Consider the following 25,798-nt stretch of genomic DNA (forward strand, 5'->3'; position numbering starts at 1 on the left):
TTTAGTCCAATATTCCAGTTTTCTCAGTGTAATCAAATTTTCAATTATAATTATGAACAGAAAAGATTATTTTAAAAAATTGAAAAAATTCTTTGTTTAATTTAATTATTTTCCAAATTTTTAATGCAAAAATTATTAAAAAACATTATTTTCAAAAAATTTAAGGAAACTCATCAAAAGAATTTAATTATTCATAAAAGCTCTATGGAAATTCTACAAGTTCCTGATATGAAAGTAGAACCAAAAGTCACGAACTCCATTAGAAGGTGCAGGCAGCAATAAATATTCTTATTTAATTATTATGTCGCATTTATTAACATCTCTCCGATTTCCACCACGAGGTTCCTCACTGTCGCAATTCCTACTCGCACACCTCACTTATCGAAATACCAACGAAATCTGAGTCGTTACACTCGTCGCCAAATTATAGTTCACAAAGTACGGGGGAAAAGAGGGAGAGCTTAAGGCGCATCCCACACACCCCCTTCCGAGTGATAACGTTAATAATAAAATTTATTTAAATATTTTGTACATAGATATATCGTAGTTTTTTTTTACTCTTTGAGTGTGTGCTTTCTCTAATCTATATGAAATCTTGTGGTGACTTATAAAATATTTTTGACTAGATAAGATTACAATTATTCTTTTCGGAGATTGTCATATTTCGTTTAAAAAAAAAAAATATCTTGGAAAATAAACATAGCTTACAATTGTTCAGTCTAATTACAAATAAATTTGATTCGATTTGATTATATAAATTATTGTAATTATCGTTGTTAAAAATTTGAGTTAAATTTTTCGTTCTTTTTTATAAATTATAATGTTTTAATTATATATAAAGCGCTTATTAAGTTATTTAGTTTTTATTTTTGGCCTTTTGTTTAATATTAAAAATTTTTCATGACGTCAAGTATTTAATTTTGATTATTCAAATTTTTGTTCAATTTAATTTTTCTTTACGTAGCTTACTTTATGATTTTTATTTCACATATATAGTTTGAGCGAGAAAAAAAATATTTATTGCAAAGTGAAGTTATGTATCACTTTGTTTATTATTGATTTTTAAATCGTTTGCCTAGGTGTTCGCTCGCACAATTTGTCTTCAAAAAGTTTGATCTCAGGCCCAACATGACGGTCGAAAGTGATCGTGTCCATAGGTCGTTAGCATGACACATAATTGCTGATTTAAGTGACCGGTGCCATCTCTCGACCATCCCATTTGATGCAGGATGATATGGAGTGGTCCGGATTCTATGGCAACCGGTCACTTCTAATAGACTGCGCATAAGTCGCGATTCGAATTGGGTTCCTTGGTCGGTTGAAACGATTTCAGGAACGCCAAAACGCGCGATCCAATTATCGTAGAATGCGCGGCAAACGGTTTCAGCTCTAATATCCCTCAAGGGAATTGCTTCAGTCCATCTGCTAAATCTATCTATCATTGTGAGGCAATAGGTAAAACCTTCGCTCAATGGTAAGGGACCGATCAAATCTATGTGTATGTGAAGAAAACGTGAGTTTGGAGGTGTAAAATGGTTCGGTTCAACGCGCGTATGTCTGGTTATTTTTGAGGCTTGACAATCAAAACAATCCTTAGACCAGTTCTTAATGTCACGGTGCATAAATGGCCAAACAAACTTCTTTTTTATCGTACGACTCAATACACCGGCACTCGGGTGAGCGGGAAAATGAAAAATTTCGAAGAATCACTTACGTAAAGTTAATGGAACGAAAGGGCGCGGTACACCGTTTGAAATGTCACAAATAATTGATATTTTCTCGTTATCGAATTGTAATTCGCGCAGTTTAAGTCCCGTATTTTTCGATACATGAAACTTTTTAATATCGTCATCGGTTTTTTGTAATTCAGATAATTTATGCAAATCGAGATTCGTTATGTCGATTGACTCTACTCGCGAAAGAGAATCTGCTATTACATTTCTCTCGCCAGAAATGTGTTCGATCCATGAAGTAAATTGAGAAATAATTGAAATTTGATTTTGTTGACGTGAGGAAATTTTATCAGATTTTTGCGTAAACATGTAGATCAAGGGCTTGTGATCTGTGACTATTTTAAATGCGTGAGGTTGTAAAAGATTTTTAAAATGTTTAATAGCTTGATAAATCGCGGTGAGCTCTCGATCATATGCGCTATAATTGCGCTGAGTTTTGTTAAAAGCTTTCGAGAAAAATGCGAGGGGTTTCCATTGTCCGTCCAAAAATTGTTCTAAAACCGCCCCTATACCTATGTAAATTCGAGGCGTCTGTAACTAATCGCGTTTCTGCGTTTTCCGAAGGGTGAACGAGCAAAGTTGCGTTTACAATGTCGTTTTTTACTTCCTCGAATGCTTTTTCGGTTTCGGGATTCCATGGAATAATTCGCTTGTCATTTTTTCGAGCATTGTGCAAATATTGCAACAATGGAATCTGATGGTGAGCGGCATGGCGCATACTCCGACGACAGAAATTACTCATTCCTAAAAATCTTCTCAAGTCTGACAAGGTACGCGGTTTGGGACAATTTACAATTGCCGAAACTCTCTCTTTAGTCGGTTTAATTCCGTCCGCGTTAATCGTATATCCCAAAAATTCAATTTCCGGTAAACCAAATTTGCATTTTGATAAATTAATTCGTAATAGATATTTTCGTAATCGTTCGAAAACCTCTTCTAAGTGTTTTTTATGCTCTTTATCGTTTTCTGAAAAAATTAAGATGTCGTCTATATAAACAAACACGAAATCCAAATCCTTCAATACTTCATGTATAAATTGCTGGAAGGTTTGTCCTGAATTTCGCAAACCGAATGTCGTAACGAGATATTCTAAGAGACCGAATGGAGTTATGATTGCAGTATTCGGAATATCCGGAGGATAGATTGGTATTTGGTGGTACGCGAGATATAAGTCCAATTTCGAAAAAACTTTTTTACCGCGCAAATTTGCTGTCGCGTCATATATGTGAGGAACCGGGTATCTGTCTGGAATTGTTTGCGTATTCAAACGACGGTAATCTCCGCAAAGTCTCCACGTGCCATATTTTTTAATTTCATTAACAATGGAGCGGCCCAAGAAGCGTTAGATGGTCGGCATACATTAGCTTTACACAATTTACCGAGTATTTCTTTAGCAGCACGTAATTTTTTGGGGTTAATCGTCTAGCTTTTTGAGCGGAGGGGGGGCCAGTTGTTTCGATATGGTGCATGACCTTTTCCGACTTTACGATAGTGGGAAAATTTACGTTAATAACTTCTGGATATTTTCGAAGCAAATTCGCATAATGGGATTCATTATCGATTAGACTTATTCCTGCTAGTAATGCGGTTTTAATACTACCCACACAACTGAACCGTGTGAGAGGGTCAATTAATCTATGTGATTTCAAATCGACTAACAGGCCAAAATGTGCCAAAAGATCAGCTTCAATAATCGGACGAGGTACTTCGGCTACACTAAAATTCCACGAGAATTCCCGTCTTAATCCCAAATTCAATATTAAATGTTTATTTCCGTAAGTTTTAATTTTTGTATTATTCGCCGCGTATAGAATAACTTGAGATGGTTTATTTCTTTTTATTAAGCGAACGGGTAAAATGGATAAATCCGAGCCCGTGTCGACTAAAAATGTCCACCCGGTTTTTTTATCAGTTATGTGGAGGCGACGGGATTCGATGCTCGCAGAATTTGCCTCGCTACACTGCGGCTTTAATCGTTTCCCGAGGAATGGGAACGATCGCGTTTTCTATAATCATTTTTGTTATTGTCGTTTCTAGATGTGCTACGGCTTCTATTATTATCATTATTATTATAATAATAGCCTCGATTGCCTCTTCCTCTACCAAATGATCGACCATTTTGATAACCTCGAAAAGAAGATCGACCACGCCAAAAATTAGAACGTCCGCGGTATCCGCGATGTGAATTGCTACGACCTCGATTATAATAATAATAATTATCGTATCTTTAATTATTAAAATTTCGTGAATTATGGGATTTTTCAAATTCGGTTTTTAGAGAAGCTACTTCAGCAACTAAAGTTTCAAATTTTTTTTTTCCTCTGATTTTTCTGATGTACTAGATACGGCTGAGATGGTAGTATTGTTAACGCGATCGACTTCGGCTATTTGGTCAGCTTTTTTGCTAGATCATTTAACGATACATTACCTGACGATGCGAGCACGAGTTGATGTTGGTTAGGAAGTTTAGTAAGAAAAATTGCTTTTAAAACGTCTTCACTAATATTACCGGAATTTAAACTTCTCAATCTATTTAAAATTTGGGATGGTTTACCGGATGTGATAACATCACCGCGCAGTAATTGATAAACGCGAGATTCGTCAGAAACCGAAAAGTGTGCAATTATTCCATTCTTGATTTGAGTGTATGAATCTGCAGGTGGAGGATTTGCCATAATTATATGCTTGACGCAATTTAACGAATCACCGTCGGCATTTGCCAGAAGGGCCTGAGTTTTTTCGGCTTTGGCATTAATATTGTGACTAGTGAATATAGATTCAATTTGAACGAACCATAATTCGGGTTCGTTTGCACATAGTTTGGGTAATTTGATACTACGGTGATTGTCTATACCGTTTGGTTGCATATTTACCAAACCGATGGCTGCTACATTGTTGCCCGGAGGTTGAAGTGCGTTTTGATTTTCTTCAGGATTATGGTCGATTCCGTTTTGCACGACAATTCGTTCTGCCAAGTCACGCTCGCGTTGTTCATGATCCGCTATACGTTGTATTAATTCTTGTTCTCGCCTATCGAGTTCTTGTTGTCGTTGTTCAAATTGTGCTTGAGCTGCAAGTCGTTCGTGATCCATGTTATCGTTTTGAGCTGCTAATCTAATACGTTCTTCGTCGCCACGAGTAATGACCATATTTATTATACACTGAAATATATTGAGATTGAATAAGAATTTGTTTAAATAACGTCAAACCTTATAAATATGCTCGGGCGAACAATTAGAGAAACAGTTTTTTTTTTAAATTGAATTTATTAATATTCTTTAAAAGTTATATCCATATATATGTGAAAATAAAAAAATCAGAGGTTGATAAAATTTTAATATTAATGTAAAAAAATGTATTGAATTATTTTTATAACTTTAAATTATTAATAAAAAAAAAATATTTTATCTTTAATTTTTATAAAATCAAATCGAATTTATCTGTTTATGTTTTTTTATTATTATCGTAGATAGAGACAACCGGGTATGCATCATCAACGTAAATCTTCAAAATGTACTATTATTATTTATTAATTTTTTTATTTTTTATTTATTAATTCGACGCATTTTCTAAAATCATGATAGATCTTATCGATAAAGTTGTGAACACGAGATATGAAATCCTTAGTATAATTAATTAAAATTAATTCAAGAATATTCAATCCGTTATTTCAAACTATCGACATCATGACTCGAAAAAAATTACGCTAAATTATTGTTTTTATAAATAATTCACTTTTGAATCACAGAACTCGAAAATTATTTTTCTGAAATATTACGAAATATTTTATTTTATATTCTTCCAAAATCATGCTGATGATGCATACCGGTATAAACAGAATTAATAAGCCATCAAGGTCGTTGTATTGTTACACGTTATAAACATGGTGATTAGAAATTGAGAAAATAAATGTCGTTGAAGCAAATAGTGAAATATTATTTTCTGATGAATTAAAAATTTTACTTTCGTGTTAAAACAAAAGTAATATTTGAACTTTAAAATTTAAGAAAAATTATTTTGTACAGATATAAATTTTTATTTTAGCATATTGTATTTTTAAATTGATTTTGAAAAAAGAATTTTAATTTAATTATATTAAATTTAATAAAAAGTATTTATATAAAAATGTTAATGAAAATTATTATTGTTATTATTATTGAAATTTAAGAATGCTTATCTGAATTTTCTTGACTACTGATGATGGCTTTGACGACAGTTCCTTGCGTTGATCGTGCCTCGTGGCAGAGCTTGAAGTCGATGAAACCTCAGGCGATGTTTTACGATGTTCCAGGTTGAAAAAAAATGATCGTCCTTTATTCGTCTGGTTTATCAGTCAGCACCCGAAAAATGGTTGTCTCAGCTACGATGTCCAAGTAGAGTTGAATTCGTATTGGATTCTGCTTCTCGTCTCGTTGATTTAATTTTTTTTTGTAAGCGTTATTTATTTATTTTTTTTTTGTGTAATTTGTTGGTCGATTTTTTCTTGATTTTTTAGAAGTGTGCAATGTCTTGACTAGGAGTTGTTTGTGTGATATATTGTATGAGGTGATATGATGGCCACATGGCAAGAATTTTCTTGTTAAAATATTAATTACCTCAAACTCCTCGTAAAATTGTTTGGTGAAAAATATTTTCTCTTGGTTAGATGTTTCCTTTAAGAATTGCCATTAAAGATGTTTCGGATGTTGATAGATTGTTAATATTCAATTTGCTCGCACTTGTTGCACGTTGTAAAAATGGCGTTCGTATTGTCGGGGTCACCACTATGGAAATTCTACAAGTTCCTGATATGAAAGTAGAACCAAAAGTCACGAACTCCAGTAGAAGGTGCAGGCAGCAATAAATATTCTTATTTAATTATTATGTCGCATTTATTAACATCTCTCCGATTTCTATTACGAGGTTCCTCACTGTCGCAATTCCTACTCGCACACCTCACTTATCAAAATACCAACGAAATCTGAGTCGTTACACTCGTCGCCAAATTATAGTTCACAAAGTACGGGGGAAAAGAGGGAGAGCTTAAGGCGCATCCCACAACTCTAATAAATATTTTTGAAGCCATTTGTAGATTTATTTATGTTTAAAACCAAATAAATTTAAATTTGATGAGAAAAAACCGAGAATAATTGAGCTCCCGCGTCCAATAACTCGATCTGCGCTTGAACTGAAAAATTCAAGCCAGTCAAGCTGTCAGAAAATGGAAAAATAAAAAAATAAAAGTCGGAATTTTTATTTTTAAAACATACTACCGTATAGAGCATAAAAATGCCCAACTTTTTTGTCTTTGAAATTTTTTTGTAGGACTTTAATTTTTAATAATAATGGACAAAAACTGAATTTTTTTTATTCTTCAATTTCATTGAATTTCAAAACATAAATCGACTTTTCTCAAACAAATCTTAATGAAATTAATTAAAAATTGATATACTTACTTATCGGGGTCTACCAAAGACAATGAAATGATTGCAACATTAAAAAATGTTTATTGCAAAATTATTTGTTAACATAAATACAGACCTGTCGGTAAATACGTTTTCTCAACTTTAACGAGAAAAAGTGTGCGGTGAACTTTCGAGTTGACACAACTTCCAGTGAGACATTTGTTTATTAACATGTGAAGAAGTTTTTTGGGAATTTTTATTTAAATCTGTTCGAAATGTCAAGTAGTAGAATGGTAAAGTAGTCGAAACGCCATCTGTTTGAATTGCCAAGTAGTAGAATGGTAAAGTAGTCGAATGTTCAAAACGTCGAATGATAAAAACGTCGAATGCTCAGAACATCGAACTGTTAATTCGTCGAATGCTCAAAACGTCGAATACTAAAAACCTCGAATCGTCAAAAGTTCGAAAAAGTTCTTTGTTTTAAGTTAATGTCTACTGAAGACAAAGAACTTTTTCGAACTTTTAACGATTCGATGTTTTTAGCATTCGACGTTTTGAGCATTCGATGAATTAACAGTTCGATATTCTGAGCATTCGACGTTTTTATCATTCGACGTTTTGAACATTCGACTACTTTACCATTCTACTACTTGGCAATTCGAACAGATGGCGTTTCGACTACTTTACCATTCGACTAGTTTACCATTCTACTACTTGACATTTCGAACAGATGGCGTTTCGACTATTTAAGCATTCGACGAATGGACTATTCGATGGTTTTACCATTTGACTAAATGACGATTCGACGTTTTGAACATTCGACATGTTGACGATTCGATGTTTTTAGCATTCGACATTTTTATCATTCGACGTTTTGAACATTCGACGAATTGAGAATTCGATGTTTTTAGCATTCGATTAAATGAAGATTCGATGTTTTTAGCATTCGACTAAATGGCGATTCGATGTTTTGAACATTCGACAACTTTACCATTCTACTACTTGATTATTCGAACAGATGGCGTTTCGACTTTTTGTCCATTCGACTACTTTACCATTCTACTACTTGGCAATTCGAACAGATGACGATTCGACGTTTTGAACATTCGACAACTTTACGATTCTACTACTTGATAATTCGAACAGATGGCGTTTCGACTATTTAAGGGGTTATGCCACTCTAGGCTTTTAAAAAAATCGATTTTTATTTTTTTGCATTAAATAGTCCCTTAGGGTATCAGAAATAACATATCGTAGTATTACGGCTAGGGAAAATCTCTAAGTAATTTATTTTCGTAGTTTCGTATTTTCGTAGCGGCGAGGTCCTTTTGTTAGCGCGCTACGGGAGGTGATCTTTAAAGGATCTAGAGCAGGTATAAGGCTACTTTTCTGTCTAAACTATAGTCTATTCTACACAATTTGGCTTCACAAACAGTATGCAAGCGTCTGTTTCAGTCAGTTAGGCATAGTCAAGCATGTGAAGAGCATATTAACTTTAAACTTTAAACGCGATTATCTGAAAACTACATTTTTCGAGTTGGCCGCACTAACAACTCGTACAATTTTCAACCGATTAAGTTCAAACTTCACAAACATCTTTGAAAATATATTTTTTAAGGCATCACGTAGGATTTTTTTTTTATTTTGTATTGTTCATTTGTTATTAACAATTTACTGACGATTTTTTGGTAGAATTTAGAAAGGTTAACTTTAGAAGTGCGCCATTTGACCATGGATCAATATATCGAAAAAATCCTACGTGTTGCTTTAGCTATTGTAATGTACAATAAATAAAAAATTATATACTCAAGATATTTCAAAATTTACGGGAACAGTTGGTGCGGCCACGGACCATATGCGCCACAGAAATGTCGACGGAAAACCCCAACAGCGTCGCCATTTTTCATTAAATTATTATGAAAATTTATATTTTTAAACTTCAAAAGATGTACAATAAACTCCTCATATTCCAATTTTAATTGACTTTATAAATTCTCTGCAAAAAATTCACAAAAAATGCCTATTTTTTCGGTTTCTAGAGTGGCATAACCCCTTAAGCATTCGACAAATGGACTATTCGATGGTTTTACCATTCGACTAAATGACGATTCGACGTTTTGAGCATTCGACGTTTTGAACATTCGACGTTTTTAGCATTCGACGTTTTAAACATTCGACGTTTTGAACATTCGACGAATTGAGAATTCGATGTTTTTAGCATTCGATTAACTGAAGATTCGATATTTTTAGCATTCGACTACATGACGATTCGATGTTTTTAGCATTCGACGTTTTTATCATTTGACGTTTTGAACATTCGACGTATTGACAATTCGATGTTTTTAACATTCGACGAATTGATAATTCGACGTTTTGAACATTCGTCATATTGACGATTCGATATTTTTAACATTCGACGAATTGACAATTCGACGTTTTAAACATTCGACGTATTGACAATTCGATGTTTTTAGGATTCGACTAAATGCCGATTCGATGTTTTTAGCATTCGACATTTTGTCCATTCGATTACTTGGCATTCGACTATTTGATCATTCGACGACTTGGCGATTAGGGGATATGCATGCGTCTCGTATTTTTCCCTATTTTGCAATAATTGTCCAAATTGGGAGAAAAATCCTTTTGAAATTTCGTTTACGTTCAAGCAGACATTTTTAAAAGGCGACCACTGTTTGAAATTGCGCAACACCGTTAATGTAAACAAAGCAGGTCCTTGTATTTTTTTAAAGAAAATACAGTTTACTTTATTACTGCTGTTAAGTTTTTCAATAAACCACGTGTTTTAAAATTAAAAATTAATAGTAAAGTAATAATAAAAAATTTAATAATATTAAAATATAAAGTATAGAAATTGTACAATTGTATAGTATAGTTAGTTATAGTATAAATTAATAACAATTCTAAAGTATAGAATTGTTTTTATTTTAAATATAATACATGAATAAACTTATTTTTAAATAAATCAACAGAAAATAGCAATAGTTTCCAATAGTTTTCTCCTCTTGCGTCAAAATGTCAAAACGCCGCTCGACGCATATTTTTTAAACATTATGTATCTTCTTTATTTTTCATCCGATTTAAATAAAAATTCCCAAAAAACTTCTTCACACGTTATTAAACAAATGTCTCACTGGAAGTTGTGTCAACTCGAAAGTTCACCGCACACTTTTTCTCGTCAAAGTTGAGAAATAGTTATTTATGATACAAGTGATTTACGCACGAGTGCCATACAAAATTTTTTGCAACACTAAAACAACTATACTTGCAGCAATATTGCTAATATTACTGTAACTTTAGGTGTAGTGGGGAACTGTTAAATGAAGTATTCTAGAAGCTAAAATAAAAAAATGTGATTGTAAATTGTTAATTAAAAGCATTATTTCATTGTTTCTCATCAAACAGTCACAAGAATGCGTAAAGTAACCTTTTTACGCACTGAAAATCACTTTACACACTGGAATTCACTTTACACACTGCTAGCGGTGTGTAAAGTAACACTTTACACACCGCTATAAAAAGAAGTACTTTACACACAGTTTTCTGTGTGTAAAATTCAATTTTACAGGTTAGTGTTGCAAAAACGTATTTACCGACAGGTCTGTATTTATATTAACAAATAATTTTGCAATAAACATTTTTTAATGTTTCAATCATTTCATCGTCTTCGGTAGACCCTGATAAGTAAGTATATCAATTTTTAATTAATTTCATTAAGATTTGTTTGAGAAAAGTCGATTTATGTTTTGAAATTCAATGAAATTTAAGAATAAAAAAATTCAGTTTTTGTTCATTATTATTAAAAATAAAAGTCCTACAAAAAAATTTCAAAGACAAAAAATTTGAGCATTTTTATGCTCTATACGGTAGTATGTTTTAAAATTAAAAATTCCGATTTTTATTTTTTTCCATTTTCTGACGGCTTGACTGGCTTGAATTTTTCAGTTCAAGCGCAGATCGAGTTATTGGACACGGGAGCTCAATTAGGATAAAGCGTATAAATCAAAAATAAATTTACAATAATAATAAACAATAATACAAAAAATATAATAATAAAAAAACGTACTAATAAAAAGTATAATATGTATCATTCAGAATGAAAATAATCAACATTTTTGTCTAAGAATGTTTTTTTTTTAAACCGTGAATTTTAACAAATTATTAGTTAAAATTTTATCGGAGTAATCAGTGAAATAGTATATACATTTTACATTTCACTTGTTAGGCTTAAGTGAAAACGAAATTTTAAAGACATTAATTCCTCAAATATTATAGGCATTAAATTCTTTAATTCTATTGTTGACTATAAGAAAATGTAAATTGTTCATGACGACTGGCCATAAAAGAAATCTATAACAGTAAGGGAAATATATATTTGCGCGCATTGTCATAGTTTTTCTTTCGACTCTACGCTATTTTCCTTCTTTTGAAAAATACGCTCAAGATACAAAAAGCGTTATTATAGTGTCCAAAAGGGTCAAAAAGCAACGTTTCCTCTTGACGGAACATTTTCTTCTTTTATCTTGCATCAAGTAATCGTTGAAAGCATCTTCAAAAGATAAAAATAATAATGCACTTTATTCACCAACACCTAATTTGTTAATTGTTAAAGTATTATTTTATTGTTTATTATTTTATACATTTCATATTACATTTAAGTATCATAAAACTTAGAATAAAAAAGTGTTAGTCTTAGAAAAACAATAAAAAAATTTTTTTATATCAATTTGAAAAAATGATTGATTTTAATGTCGATATCAATCGAACTGCACTTGACTTAGCTGTAAGTGAAGAACACTCAGTAGGATTTCATACTTATCTATATAGCACATTTCTCTTAATTTTCTGAAGAAGGTGCTCGAGAAATTTTTTAGTATACTTTTTATTTTATCCTTTTCCTAAAAAATGTAAAATAAGCAGTGCATTACAAAAAAGCGAAATAGTTTGTATCTAGATATCATGTTATATATGTAAATGAATTAAAAAGTAATTTTAATATTTAATTTGCTCCAAAATTGGGGCACATATTACACGGAAAAAAATTAATCTCTAAACTTGAAATAATATTAATTTGAAGTCCAATGAAATATAAGTGTATCTAAATTAAACATTATAGTCACAATTACTGTGATAAGTTGTGTTTGATTCTGTCAAACTTTATACCAGAAAACGCCATAAATTCACATCTCTGATTTAGAGATTTGTTAATTTCACAACTTTTTTTATATGAATTAGGTACATTGTGTTTTAAGTTAATCAGAAGCATGCAGAGAGCACAATGGTCCAGCTGTTATATTCTTAGCATTACATCACTTTCCAATTTTACATTTTACAACCGCGTTTCTGCATGAATTTAAACCATCTTTTGAATTTAGGTAATTAAGAAGATTCCTACTCGTTGTATGTTGGCCTATTTTGTAAAAAGTGTCTGTGTTTAGAGAAAAAGTGGTTGCAAAATGTTTATTTACCTATTTCACGTCATTTAAATCAGTCAGTGTCGTATTTTGTCGGGTAATAATTGTAACCTACAAATTTTACAGACTTTCCAACGCCGTTAAAACAAAAAAATGAAATAAAAATATAAAATTCGTATTGTGTTTTAAAAATATCCAACTACTTTTTTATACTTGTCAATGTATAGTTCATACAGGGAAAACAATATAAATATTTTGTGAATAATTCTCACTCTAAATTGTGATAAATTATAAATTCTTATTACATCGAGTTATTACAAAAATAAGAATTATATAAATATACGATTAAAATTTTTAATATTGTTTATTCAAATAATATATTAGATTTGAATTTATTCAAGTAAGTTGATAGTTTAGAACATATGTTCCATATGTAATAAAATTTGAGATTCCTAATATCATTTTTAGGCATAAGAAATACGTGTTCTTCACAATACTAATATTCGGATTAGATATAATACCAAATTTCAGTTTTAGTGATCTGCTTACATCTTACGTCCGATTCCAGTGATAGTTTATGCCTAAATCTCAGATTTAATCTCTAATTTAGAGATTAATTTTTTTCCGTGTACTTTAGATGTAATTAAAAATGTGCATATGTTTTTATTTATTCTAATTCTCATTTAATTATTTTTTTACGTGGTTATTCAAATTGTCGCTCGTCAAATATGTCGCTTGGTCAAACCAATCGTTTTCCAATCAATCTGAAGTTTCGCATTTATTTGTTCCATGTTATTTATCGCGAAGTAACCAAAAATGTAATAAAAAGTGACAAAATGAAAGAAAATCAAAGAAAAGAAAATAAAAAGCGAAAAAAAGGAAACGCGGAATGAAAAATTTATCAACGGAAGGCACTTAACCCGTTGACTGTCGCTGACGCATATATGCGCAAAACTAAACTGGCCAAAAGTGGTTCATGACGCATATATATGCGCAACTTAATAAAAGTGATTAAAAACTTCTTAAATGTTCCTGAAACCGGTTACTCGGGGGTTTTCGAGGTCGTTGATTACGAATATGACATTCGTTTTCCAAAATTAAAAATGGCGGATCCAATATGTCGGACAACAAAATAAAAAATTGATCAGATTGACTTGAAACTTGTTACTCGGGGGTTTTAAGGGTCGCTGATTACGAATCTAACATTAGTTTTCTAAAATTCAAAATGGCGGATCCAATATGGCGCACGACAAAATAAAAAATTAATTTGTAATGGCTTGAAACTGAATACTCGGGAGTTTTTATGGTCGCTGATTACGAATCTGTCATTATTTTTTCAAGGTATTTATCGAAATTTGATTTCACCAAAAATTATCATACTGATGTCAGGATTAACCAGTTTCAAACAAATTCAATAAATTTAAAAAAATTTTCCGCCATATTCAACCATATATTTTGAATTTTGAAAAACTGATTTTAGATTCGTAATCAGCGACCCTGAAAATCCCCAAGTATTCAGTTTCAAGCCAATCTTATCAATTTTTTATTTCGTTGTCCGTCATATTGGATCCGCCATTTTGAATTTTGGAAAACTAATGTTAGATTCGTAAGAAGCGACCCTTAAAACCCCCGAGTAACAAGTTTCAAGCAAATTCGACAAATTTTGAAAAAATTCCGCCATCTTGGATCCGCCATTTTGAATTTCGAAAAACTGATGTCAGATTCGTAATCAGCGACCCCAGAAACCCTTAAGGTACCAAGTTTCATAAAAATCTATTAAAAATTTTTTCAACACACTTTTGGCCCAAACAGTAGAAATCTCGTTGACAGCCAAGGGGTTAAGTAATATTTATTTATTTTTTATTAAACGTTCATGAAACTGATAGTGTTTTTTCAAGGTTATATTAAGATCCTCGATATTTCTTCAAAACAATTCAGCCAATCAAATAATTAGAAAATTTCATGTTACTATTTCATATAATTATACGTAAAAAATTTTCATTAATTTTTTTTATTGTAATTTTGTCCTTATTAGTTGTATTAGACGTTTATTATATTTATTTTCATGTTTAATTATGTTTTTGTGATACTGAGAAATAACTTACTTAAGTGTAGGAGATAAAATTTTTATGTATATCTTGTTACAGATTTAGATAACCTAACATTATTTTCTTTCCAAAAATGTATATTTTAAAATAGAAGGCAACCAAATAATGGTTGTACAGTAATAAAAATGAAATATATTTTGGTCGAAGATGTAATATTAAAAATGTCAAAATTGTGCACACAAAAAATTTTTCAAAAAAATTAAAATGTTAAAGTTTCCAGAGATTTGCCCATATATTCATGAATCTAATTTCAAAGTATAAACTAAGAGTTAAGATTGTTGCTTTTCAAAAAACAGTTTTCATCTACTTCTCTTTTTTCTTTTTAATTTAAAAATAAATTATTAGAATCTAAAATTTAGACAAACGGTTCTTTTATCAAATATAGGTAATATTAAATATATTATAATTTTTTTATTATATTATTTATATATAATATAATTTTTTTTGCAGCAGGATTAAAATTTCCATGATACCTGCACTGAGAGACCTTTGAGACTGTAGCGGAACAACGTATGTGACAGCAGCTCCACTATGGTTTTGGTGCGCTGCGGTAAAATTTTGGGCGCGTGACAGTCCCAAATGTTGGTGAGCAGCTCCCGAAGTAGTGGGAATACCGCCTTTGGTTTGCAGCTGAACAACTTTGGGACTGTCACGTGCCCAAGATTTTACCGCAGCAACCCAAAAGTATAGTATATATATAAATTATAGAATTTTGTCATAGGAAAAAAATTAAATATTATACCTAGGTAAAAAATGAAAAAAAATACAAATGCTGATTGACATAATAAACGAAGCTTTTTTTAGCTTACTTGTTAGCATTTTTAACCTTGGATTCAAGAGGAAATCGAAGAATAAGAATTCGGGAGGAAAAATTTTAATAATAGTTACATGGGGAAATGTGTAGGTCGTTGTTGAGTGGTCAATAACCGACCCTGAGAGAAGATGCGAGAAATAAACTCACGAAATATATATATAGGTATATATATAGGTATTTAAATACTTTCGTCCAACTAATCTCTGTTTCGTCGCAGGAAAATTTTTCTCTTCTTACGCGGGACAAGAAAAACACGAAAGACCTTGATAGCGGGAAAAGAGAGAAGAGAGGGGACAATTGCCCACCTAATTAGACCGTCAAGATGCGCTTTTATTTGTCAAAAAGAGACTTATAATCTAGACAGAACATTTAGTAAAGAGGCGCGACTGACATTTGTTGACCTTCGCGCTAAGAAGAAAAACGTGCTTGAAATGATAAAATGCATTTCTCAAATGTCACTGACTTACTGAATACATTTTTTTAACATTAAAAACCATTTATTAAAAATTTTTATAAAACTCAAAATGTCTTTTAAATTCAATTTTTTCAAAAAAAAAAATTCTTTATATAAAAGTACGATTTCACATTTCAACATTTTCTACATCCAGAGGAATGTTTTTTTTAATCCAAAAATAATAAATTTTTTTGAATAAATGCATATATTATTGTCTCATGATCTACTAACTTTTATTTGTTTTACAGTTAAAAATAGTCTTATTCCCAATATGAAATTTACAACTGGCGGAGTACTGCGCCAGCACTGTCAGTACTGGCAGCTACGCCCCGAGTAGAAATTTGTCATGGAGCCACTCGATTGTTCAAGTTACTGGACAGTTTTTGTCACGGACGCTGATTCTAGGCGGACTGGTAAATAACTGTAAAGTTACTGACCAACTCTCATTCGTCAAAGATTCAAGTTGAATTTGATATTGGCTAGACATAACTTCTGTCTAGTTTTTTTAATGTTACTTTAAAGTACTCCTAGAAATTATAGTTCTAAGTTTGTCGTGTCGATGACACTGCAAGAATGTCTAATAACTAGACAATCTTATTTTAAGATTAGGCTTTTGTATATTATAATTATTTCTATGCTGTACTTATATCAATTTTGTATTATTATGTAGTGCCCTTTAATGGTTTTATACCGTGGGCTATCTCTTTACAAATAAAAAAAATAAATAAATAAAAAATAAAATAAATTAATTAATAAATATTTACAATCATTTATAATAAATATAAAAATAATAAAATTAGTTAAAAATTAATTTTTTTTAATTCCATATTAGTTTAATTATAATTTTCTGTTAATAAAAAATTAAATGAATTTATTATTATTAATTAATAATCAATTAGATAGTTAGATAGATAGTTTTTATTTACTCTCCCTGCGCACAGCAGGGTTCGAGGATCCTTTTACAAAATAAAATTACAAAATCTTACAATTATCCTTAACCTAATTACAATTTTTCAACCAACACGCAACTTAACCTATTCTCATCACACTTATCCACTCAAAATTCGCCAGTGCCAGGGCTTCCATTTCCAGTTCCCTTTGTCCATACTGACTGATTCCCCATTAACGCCCCACCCCTTTAAATCCTTAACCTCCATCTTCATTCCTATCCTTCTTCATTTCTCCCCATTCACCCGATCATCTATATTTCAACCTCAAGCACTCGTCCATTACATTCTCTCACGCACCATTTTACCCCATCCACCCACACACATTCCCTACCCATTCTTACTTCTCTTCCATTCCTTCTTTCGATCCATGCCTTCTCTCCCAATAACCAACTTACTCTCCTTTCCCTCCACGTTATATCCTCATCTATTTTCTCTACACATCCTTTCAACCTCCTCTTTCTCCTCCTCACTTCCCAGTTCTACTAACCACATCCTCGAAATTCCATTTGCATCCATACTCATCGCTTTCATCTGCCTAATATTAATTTTCACCCCTATCCTTTCAGCCAGTCTCCCCACCTCTCTTCTTCCTTCACTTAAACCTGCATTTATACCCCTAATCATTATATTTCTTTTTCTTTTATCCTTTTCCATCCTTTCTACTCTTCTTTCCAACTCATTTACCTTTTGTTCATAACATACACTTTCACTCCCCTCACTACACATTTTTACCCCCTTTTTTAACATAACCTCCATTTTCTCATCCTCTTCCTTCTTCTCTAAAATAAATTTTTCCAAATCATCCACTCTTTCTCTCATACCTTCCAATTCACTCGCCAACCTTTTCCACTTTTCCTACATCCTTTCCATTTCCTCATCTAATTCACAAACTTTTTACCCCTCTCATCACCTAATTCACACACCGTTACAAAATTTTTCCACACTCTCTCATAACGCTCTTTCCATTGCCTCATTCAACATTTTCACTAGCTCCATCAAGTCCATACAGTCTTCACACGTCATTACTTTTCCATTCTTCCCAAACTCTCTTTTAAATATTCGCGCCTTTTTCTCACTCTCTCGAACACTACTTGAATCAAATTCAGCCATTCCAGAAATCTACCTTATCATTCAATATTTCCTACTGTCTCTCTCTCTCTCTCTTTTCTCTCACTTCAAGCAACCTAACCTCACAACATTTACTTCTCTTTTTTTACCTTTTTTATCACTCACACTTACCCACTCGCACACATACACTCTTTTTACTTTCACCACCACTCTTTCCTTTGTTATCTCAAACACTATACTACCCACAATTCAATAAAATACTCAAAATTTGGCCAAAAGCTCTCATAGGGTTGCCAACTTCAGAATTGTGATATTCAGGACAAGACTCTTTAAATTGCAGGACAGGCATGAAAAATTCAGGACAAATATAAAATATATTACTTTTTTAAAAATTTTATTTATTTCTTACACAAATTAGGATAAGAAATCAACTTATCAAGAACATTAATGAACATTAAACAGTTTTCAAAACAACATTAAATAGAATATTTAATTTTCTCTTCACGATATATAGTTTTAAATTATATAAATAGAATTTATATTATTAAATACTTTTTAAACTCTAAATAATACATATCACAACGTATAATACGTAGAGACTATTTTAATCAGAACAACAATATCTATGAAAGTTGTGATAACTCACGTCATGTCATTTTAAAAGAGTATTTTTTTCTGACTTGGCAGCTTGTAGTAACGCCCTATTTTTAAGAGCCTTGCTGTAGAATTCTTGACAATTTTCAGAATAATTTACCTTTATTTGAAATTCTGCTTTTATATGATCTACTGTTAAACGATTGCGAGTGTTTGTCCAAGAAGCAGAACACATTGAAAAAATCCGTTCAGCGTCAGCGTTTGAACCAAATATAGAAAAGACAAATTGGACAATCGTAAGAACATTTTTTAAATCAGGATTCAGTTTAAAAATAGATGTCCATTTTTCAATAGGAGATGTATTTTCAGATGCAGCCAGTAATCTTATTGATTCTTTAATTAAAGAAAACTCTTCGTACAACAAATCCATATCAATACTATTTGTAATTCCCAAGTCGTTAACAATCTGCATTACATCTTGATAAGTTATTACTTCCGTCAAAGAAAAAATGTTTAACTTTGAAAGTTGGTTGTTTTCCGAAAAATCAAAATGTGATTCTAGATAGTTAAGAACATCACGATAAAATTTCATACATGTTTGTGTAATTATCCTTATGTTGTACGCTGGAAGAGTCTTAAGAAGATTCGAGCACATAAGCCCCAAGAATTTATCCTCTATTCTTTGAAGTAATTTCGTCCGCAAATTCGTTAAAATTTCAAAAACTTCAAAACAAAGAATATTTTTTTGCTCAAGTTTTTGCTCAGTTTCATAAATAAGCTTTAGCACATTGTGGAAAAACGTTAAGTAGCATTCTGTGACTATGCTTTCAATTCCATCTAGTTCTTCTGACAAGTAAAGCTTAATGCTCTCTGGACAAGCTGCTTCGTCTAACGACAAGAAATAACTTTTTAACGCTGGAAATATTTTTACCAATCTATCCACTGCTGGATAAAGAGAAAGCCATCTTGTCGGAACATGACGAAGAATACTTTTATATTCCAAATCGACAAATTCAAAGAATTCTTCAAGCTCTTTAGTTCGTTTTGCTTGAGATGAAAAGTGACTATAAATTCTCAACACCAGATTCTCAAGATCGAATTTGCATTTCTCCAGACTGTTTCTTACACTATTATTTACCATATGAGCCGGACAACCGGATTTTATTATATTAGGATTTTCTTGAGAAAGTAATGTGTAAACTGAATGATTACAACCAAAGTTTACATTTGCATTATCTGCTGAATAGCTAGAAATTTTTTCAATTTCAAGTCCGTGCGCTTTGATCCTTGTTTTTAAATTCATAAAAATATCATTGGCTGATTCATTAGGATCTTCAAAAAAGTCTAGTAGGCAAAGTTTTATCCCTTCTGACGGTATATAATAACGGAGAAGAATTGAAAATAATTTCGAACTACCGTGATTTGATGCGTCTGTAGAAATACTAAAATATATTCCAGTTTTTAAAACAGCAAACGGAGATTCTAAAGATGATGGTGCGAGAACATTAAATGCTATAGAACTTGCTTTGGTTCGGCCTAAACGCAAACATTTAGCGATTTCAGAATCATTGTAAATAGTAGATGCCAGCTCAGCAGAACAATTTAAAGAATTATATGAGTGACTGTGGTTAACAGTATGATAAACGTTTGTTACTTCGGCTGCAATCACTTTTTCATCTTTTGAACTGAGTTGATCTTTATCCGGAAAAAAAGTTAACATCAACTTATTTTGTTTAATATCGCTAGATTTTTTTTTATGATCAGCTCCTAATTCATGTTTTTTAACATCACTTTGTCCACCGTATGCAACAAGGAAGCTTTTTCGACATATTGAACAAAATCCCTTAGATGACTCTGAAGTTTTGTCTTCACTTAACCAAGAAAATTCATTTTCCCATAGTTTGAGATAATTGCATAAACGTGTTGCGCAATTTTCAATATCGGGACTGTCCATAATGCGATTTTCGATTTGAACTAATAAAATAATATTTAAAGTTAATTATTATTATTCCTATATTAAACAATTAAACTGTAATAAATAACTATTTAGAACTAATAAATAGCGATTAATAAAACATATTTTACCTTGTTTTAAAAACGTTTGTTTATGATACAAAGTTGCAAAATATGTATACCAAAACCGAACGGAAAGAGGTTATATCGTTTTATTTTGACACTTAAAAGGTTCAGCAGTTCAAAATACAGTTTCAATTCGAAGCAGGGTTGGGCACATTAAGTACAGAATTTTAGACGTATAAACGTATAAGTGTGTAGTATGTGCGTTTCGTGCTTACAGTCTTATGGTGAAATCACATGAATGCATTGGCTGTGCATCGTTTGGGAAATTTTTGTCTATTGTGGACTCAACCTTAGAAATTGTAAAATCAGAACAAGCTACACAAGAAATATGACGCTTTTAGCCTTTAGGAATCATGTTATTTCACTTTTATTTGTCTTCATGTATGCATATTTAAAATTTTTTTACTAAGATAATTTTAATTCAACAGAAACTCAAAAATTCAGGACATTTAGCGTCCTGCAAAGGGTCGCAGCAGGACGCAGGACAAAGTACCTCAAATGGAGGACGTCCTGCGAAATGCAGGACGGTTGGCAACCCTACTCTTAACCCTTTACAAACGCGTGCACAACTCAATGGTACCGGAAACGGAAGCCCATTAATAATCAATTAATCATATTAAATAATAAAATTAATTAATAAATATTTATAATAATTTATAATAAATTAATAAAAATAATTAAGAATTTAATAACAGTAATCAATTTATTTATTAATTGTTCACGTTGCAAATTAAATTACTAAAAAGTTGTAATAATTAAAAAATCATCTAAAATGTTTTATTACATAGAAAATATTAAAAGTATATACCAATACTTAAAATCTCTAGTTACGGCACTGACCTGAAACATATGTGCAGTGGTTATTAATTCTCAGTATCCATTGCGTTGAACGGCCGAGTGCGTTAAGCGGTGCGACTTTAGTCCAGCGGGACCCGGGTTCGCTCCCCGTTACCCCCCAAGATTTTTTCGGTGAAATTGCGTTATCGTTTTAAAGTTTATATAGATTATAATGGTTTATACTAATAAAAAATATTTGTTTCAGTGTTATTGTTAATAATAGTGCATTAAAAAAATGGTAGTTGTTTGAAAACAGTAAATATTTAGGATATTCGAATTTAGAATTTTTTTTAATTGAATTAAAAATCAAAAAGTAATATAGAAAATTACATGTAATAATTTACTATTTACATTATTTTTATATAATAATTCAACTAATTAATTAAAAATTATAAAATATTATATAATTTTTATTCTATTGCATTTATTATGTATATATTATAATGGATACAGAAATTTTCCAAAAATATTTTTTATTGAATTTCTTTGGTGCTAAATAGAAATTTCATATTAATTGCATGAAATAAATGTGTTAACTACAGTAAATCTTAATATTAAACAAATTTTCAGTATTTTAAAAGAATTAATTTGTCTAGTTTTTCTACAGAACCGTTGACCAGAATTTATAAAGTTGGGCTAGATAATAACTTGATGAAAAAAGAATGACACTCCATTCCAGTTATTAGACAGTTGGCTTGTAAAGTAACTAGACAATTTCAAGCGCGACTAGACAGTTCCTTAATAATAACTAGGACAAATTTCTACTAGGGGCTGACAGACAGCACTGGCATAACGCTGGGATGATAACGCTGTCTAACGCTGGCGAAGTACTGCCTGCCAGTGCTGCCAGACAGCGCTGGCGCAGCACTGGACCAGTGCTGGCTAAGAATATTGCCACAATAAATGCCGTATTGTTATTAATTAGTCGTAAATTAATAATTATAAATAATTTAACAACAAAATAGTAAATAATATTAATAAATAGTTATTATTTATAAAATATTTCTCTTCTTAACGAAATTGTATTAAAGATGGAGACTAACAATGGATATAGTAAATGAAGTAGAAAAAAATTGTTTATAACATTTAAAAATTAAATAATAAACAATTACAGTAAGTGTGCATTAGATTTTTATATTTTAGTACCTAATGATTGGAATCTAGAAATATCGCAAACCTATGAAAATAAACAAAATTACTGGAGAGGGGAATCGAACCTACGGACGGTGTAGGTTATTAGTTATTTGTTATTAATTATTAGTTTACTTTGACAGATCTATGCAAATAGTTTCTTATCATTGTATTGTTTAAATAAAAATAGACCGTAACTGTGGGACATCCACTGTACCAACAATTTCAAAATTAAGACTTCAATTCAAAAGTCAAGAGGCTAAACTCTGATTATATTTAGATCAATGAGAGAAATCAGAAGACTAACGAAATTTTGGTCAAAACTTTACACGTCATAAACTGATCATGATTTTAAACAATGTTTTCAATAATTATTTATCAAAGTTTTGCAAAATTTCAGAAGGGCACGGGTCCTAGAGCGTTTCTCTATATTTTCCAAAAAATCCCGACTCAAAATATTTTCTTTTTAAATGAGACGTCGATCAAGAAACCACTTTTTCTCCCACCTGCCTTTAAGAGATTTTGAAAAAAATTGATTATTTTTTTATTTTCGTGCAATATGTTTGTGTGGCTGCACAGTCTAGAAAAATTGAGAAAAAATTTAAAACTCTTGCAATAAGCGGCATATAGAGTGGGTTCTTACTTAGAGCCCTTTTCAATTTTTTTAACTTTAGATTTAATATTTATTGAAAATTTCATAATTATTAATGTTAATTTATTAAATATATATAAGAGACAATTATATTATAGAGAAGAGTAGGCTACATTGAACCGGGTTTTTTCTAAAGTCCAAGAACTAATTAAATTTTACAAATTTTGTATCGAAATAAAACTGAAGTACTTCTTTAGTTAATACACACGTTACAAATACAAATTATTATGATTAAATAATGAAATTTAATTTTTTTGTAACCAGTTACACTTTTCTTATTTTAAAGGATCTGTGTCTACATTGAACCACCTCTAATAAAACACTACAACTTACTTCGAAAATAATATTTCCATTTACACATTGTAAAAAAACTTATTTTCCACTCAAAAAATAGAAAATTGTTGTTAAATAGTTATTATTTGTTAATATAGGATATTAATATATTTCGATGTAAGGTTTTGTATAGCAGAAGTGACAGTTTAAGTTTATCTCGTTGGCAATTGTGATGAAAGCATGTTTTCCAGTATATTTTTCTTACTAATTAGTAGAGCAGATAACTTTACCATTCTTAAAATTTTAAATTCTTTGCTTTTTCAGATAGTTCAATGAAGCCGCACTCACTGAATTCACATGACATTCACAACAAAAATTGTTTATAATAAATTTATGTAAGACTTAAAATTCTTTATCACATCATCGGAAAATTGAAGTCATTTCTCAGAAAATTGAAGTGGTTCACTGTTGACGCTAGTCCAATGTGCCCCACTCTCCCCTACTTATTTATTTAAAAGAATGAATAATATTTAAATTAATATTAAGAAATATTAAATTAGGAAAAATAATTTTTATTTTTGTCTTAACTCTTTCTTAAATTACTTTTAATTTTAAAATTAAAATTAAATTAAATTAAAATTATAATTAATTATAATTTAATATAATTAATTATAAAATTAATTAAAATAATTAATTTATTAATTTAATTTAAAAAATTTAATTTAATTTAATTTAATTTAATTAAATTTAATTTAAAATAAATAATTTAATTTTAAAAAATTGAGAATTTAAAAGTAAATTTCTATCAAATAATGTTCTGTTAATTTATAATAATCAATCGAAAACAATGAATTGATGATACTTTACAACATGATAATTATGAAATTTCCAATAAATATTAAATCTAAAGTTAAAAAAAATTGAGAAGGGCTCTAAGTACCAAGTAAGAAATAAAGAAAACGTTAAAATAAAAATAAAAAAATATAACAAAAAAGGAAGTATCATTTTCAAAAAGAAAAAGTTGAAAATTGAAAACAATGTAAAAAGTTATTGTTTTGCTCTTAAATATTATTATAAAATGGAAAAGCTTGGTTTTCTCGAAGACAAACTAGACAATTTTGTTGCCAGCTGGCAAGTTTGTCATCTCTATTCTTTCTTCTCTCCTCTACAATTTTCTTCGTGATATTATACATATAATAAAACTATTTAAAATTAAAGCTCTTCATTTAAGAGACATTCCTTCAGTTTTAACATTTAGTTTTATTTTATTTTACTTTTATTCAAAAAGCAAAGTAATCGAAAACAAAATAACATAACTGAAAGTAATTTTACGTTAATAATTTGCTACCTAAATTTGAATTACTCTCTAAATATGAATCAGCGAAAAGTCGCTAATTATGCAGCTATAAGTATGCAGCTGATTCAATCAGCGTATATAGGTTGAAATATCAGTGACTATTCGCTGATTCATTAGTGTATATACGCTGATTGAATCTGCTGCATATACTTATAGCTGCATAATCAGCGATTTTTCGCTGATTCAAATTTAGAGAGTAGTAAAATTGTTTACATCCAGGGACTTATGTCAAGGGGACATCATAAATGATATGATTTATGATTGTATTTGTTTTAGACGTATTTTAGACGTCCTTTTCACATCCTTTCAGAGCTTCTTAGTTAGATATTTCTTTCACAATATTTTCTAAATTAAAACACAGTAATATTGTATTAAATTTATTTAAAGTATAATTTTATATTTTTTCAATTATATAGTAATAATGAAAAAATTCCTACAAAGCTGGACGAAATCGGATACCTTGGGCTTGAAGCATTGCGCTTTAAACATCCTTTTTAATATATTTTTTGTAACAAATATATACGGACCAACATGGTCAAAAGCTCGTCGACACTTCTTATCATAGTACATATACTCATCTAAAACCAACTTATTATATAAAAATAAAATGAATTCATAACCCAATATCATAGCCTAAAAGCAAAAATCAATTTGACCGAAAATACCGCATGGTAAAAGACTGGCCTTCTTACATATAAACAAAAAAAGATCTTTTTTTGTTTATATGTAAGAAGGCCAGTCTTTTACCATGCGGTATTTTTTGGTCAAATTGAAGAAATGGAAATGCGAAAGAGGGGAAGACGACATAATAAAAAACATTGTTATACAAAAAAAAACTTCCCATTATGGATTTACATATTATTTATCATTATTATTGTCAACCTCGTTGTCAACATTAACATTATTATTATTTTTATTTATTACATTTTTAA

At 30.6% G+C, this 25,798-nt stretch overlaps 2 protein-coding genes across 2 annotated transcripts in view; one reads left to right on the forward strand and one right to left on the reverse strand.

The window, feature by feature from the left end:
- The window catches only part of LOC122505668 (receptor-type tyrosine-protein phosphatase U), a 592,942-nt gene that overhangs the window by 52,256 nt on the left and 514,888 nt on the right, over positions 1 to 25,798 (forward strand). The window lies entirely within an intron of this gene.
- Positions 3,063 to 12,007, reverse strand: LOC122505671. The gene is made up of 2 exons (XM_043617449.1): positions 11,951 to 12,007; positions 3,063 to 4,894 (listed from the first exon to the last, which is right to left on the reverse strand). Exon 2 carries the CDS (start codon positions 4,880 to 4,882, stop codon positions 4,118 to 4,120), a length of 765 nt encoding a protein of 254 aa, XP_043473384.1. The 5' UTR covers positions 4,883 to 4,894; positions 11,951 to 12,007; the 3' UTR covers positions 3,063 to 4,117.

This window comes from Leptopilina heterotoma, unplaced genomic scaffold, assembly GCF_015476425.1.
Source record: "Leptopilina heterotoma isolate Lh14 unplaced genomic scaffold, ASM1547642v1 Lhet_362, whole genome shotgun sequence".
In the NCBI taxonomy this organism is placed as follows: domain Eukaryota; kingdom Metazoa; phylum Arthropoda; class Insecta; order Hymenoptera; family Figitidae; genus Leptopilina; species Leptopilina heterotoma.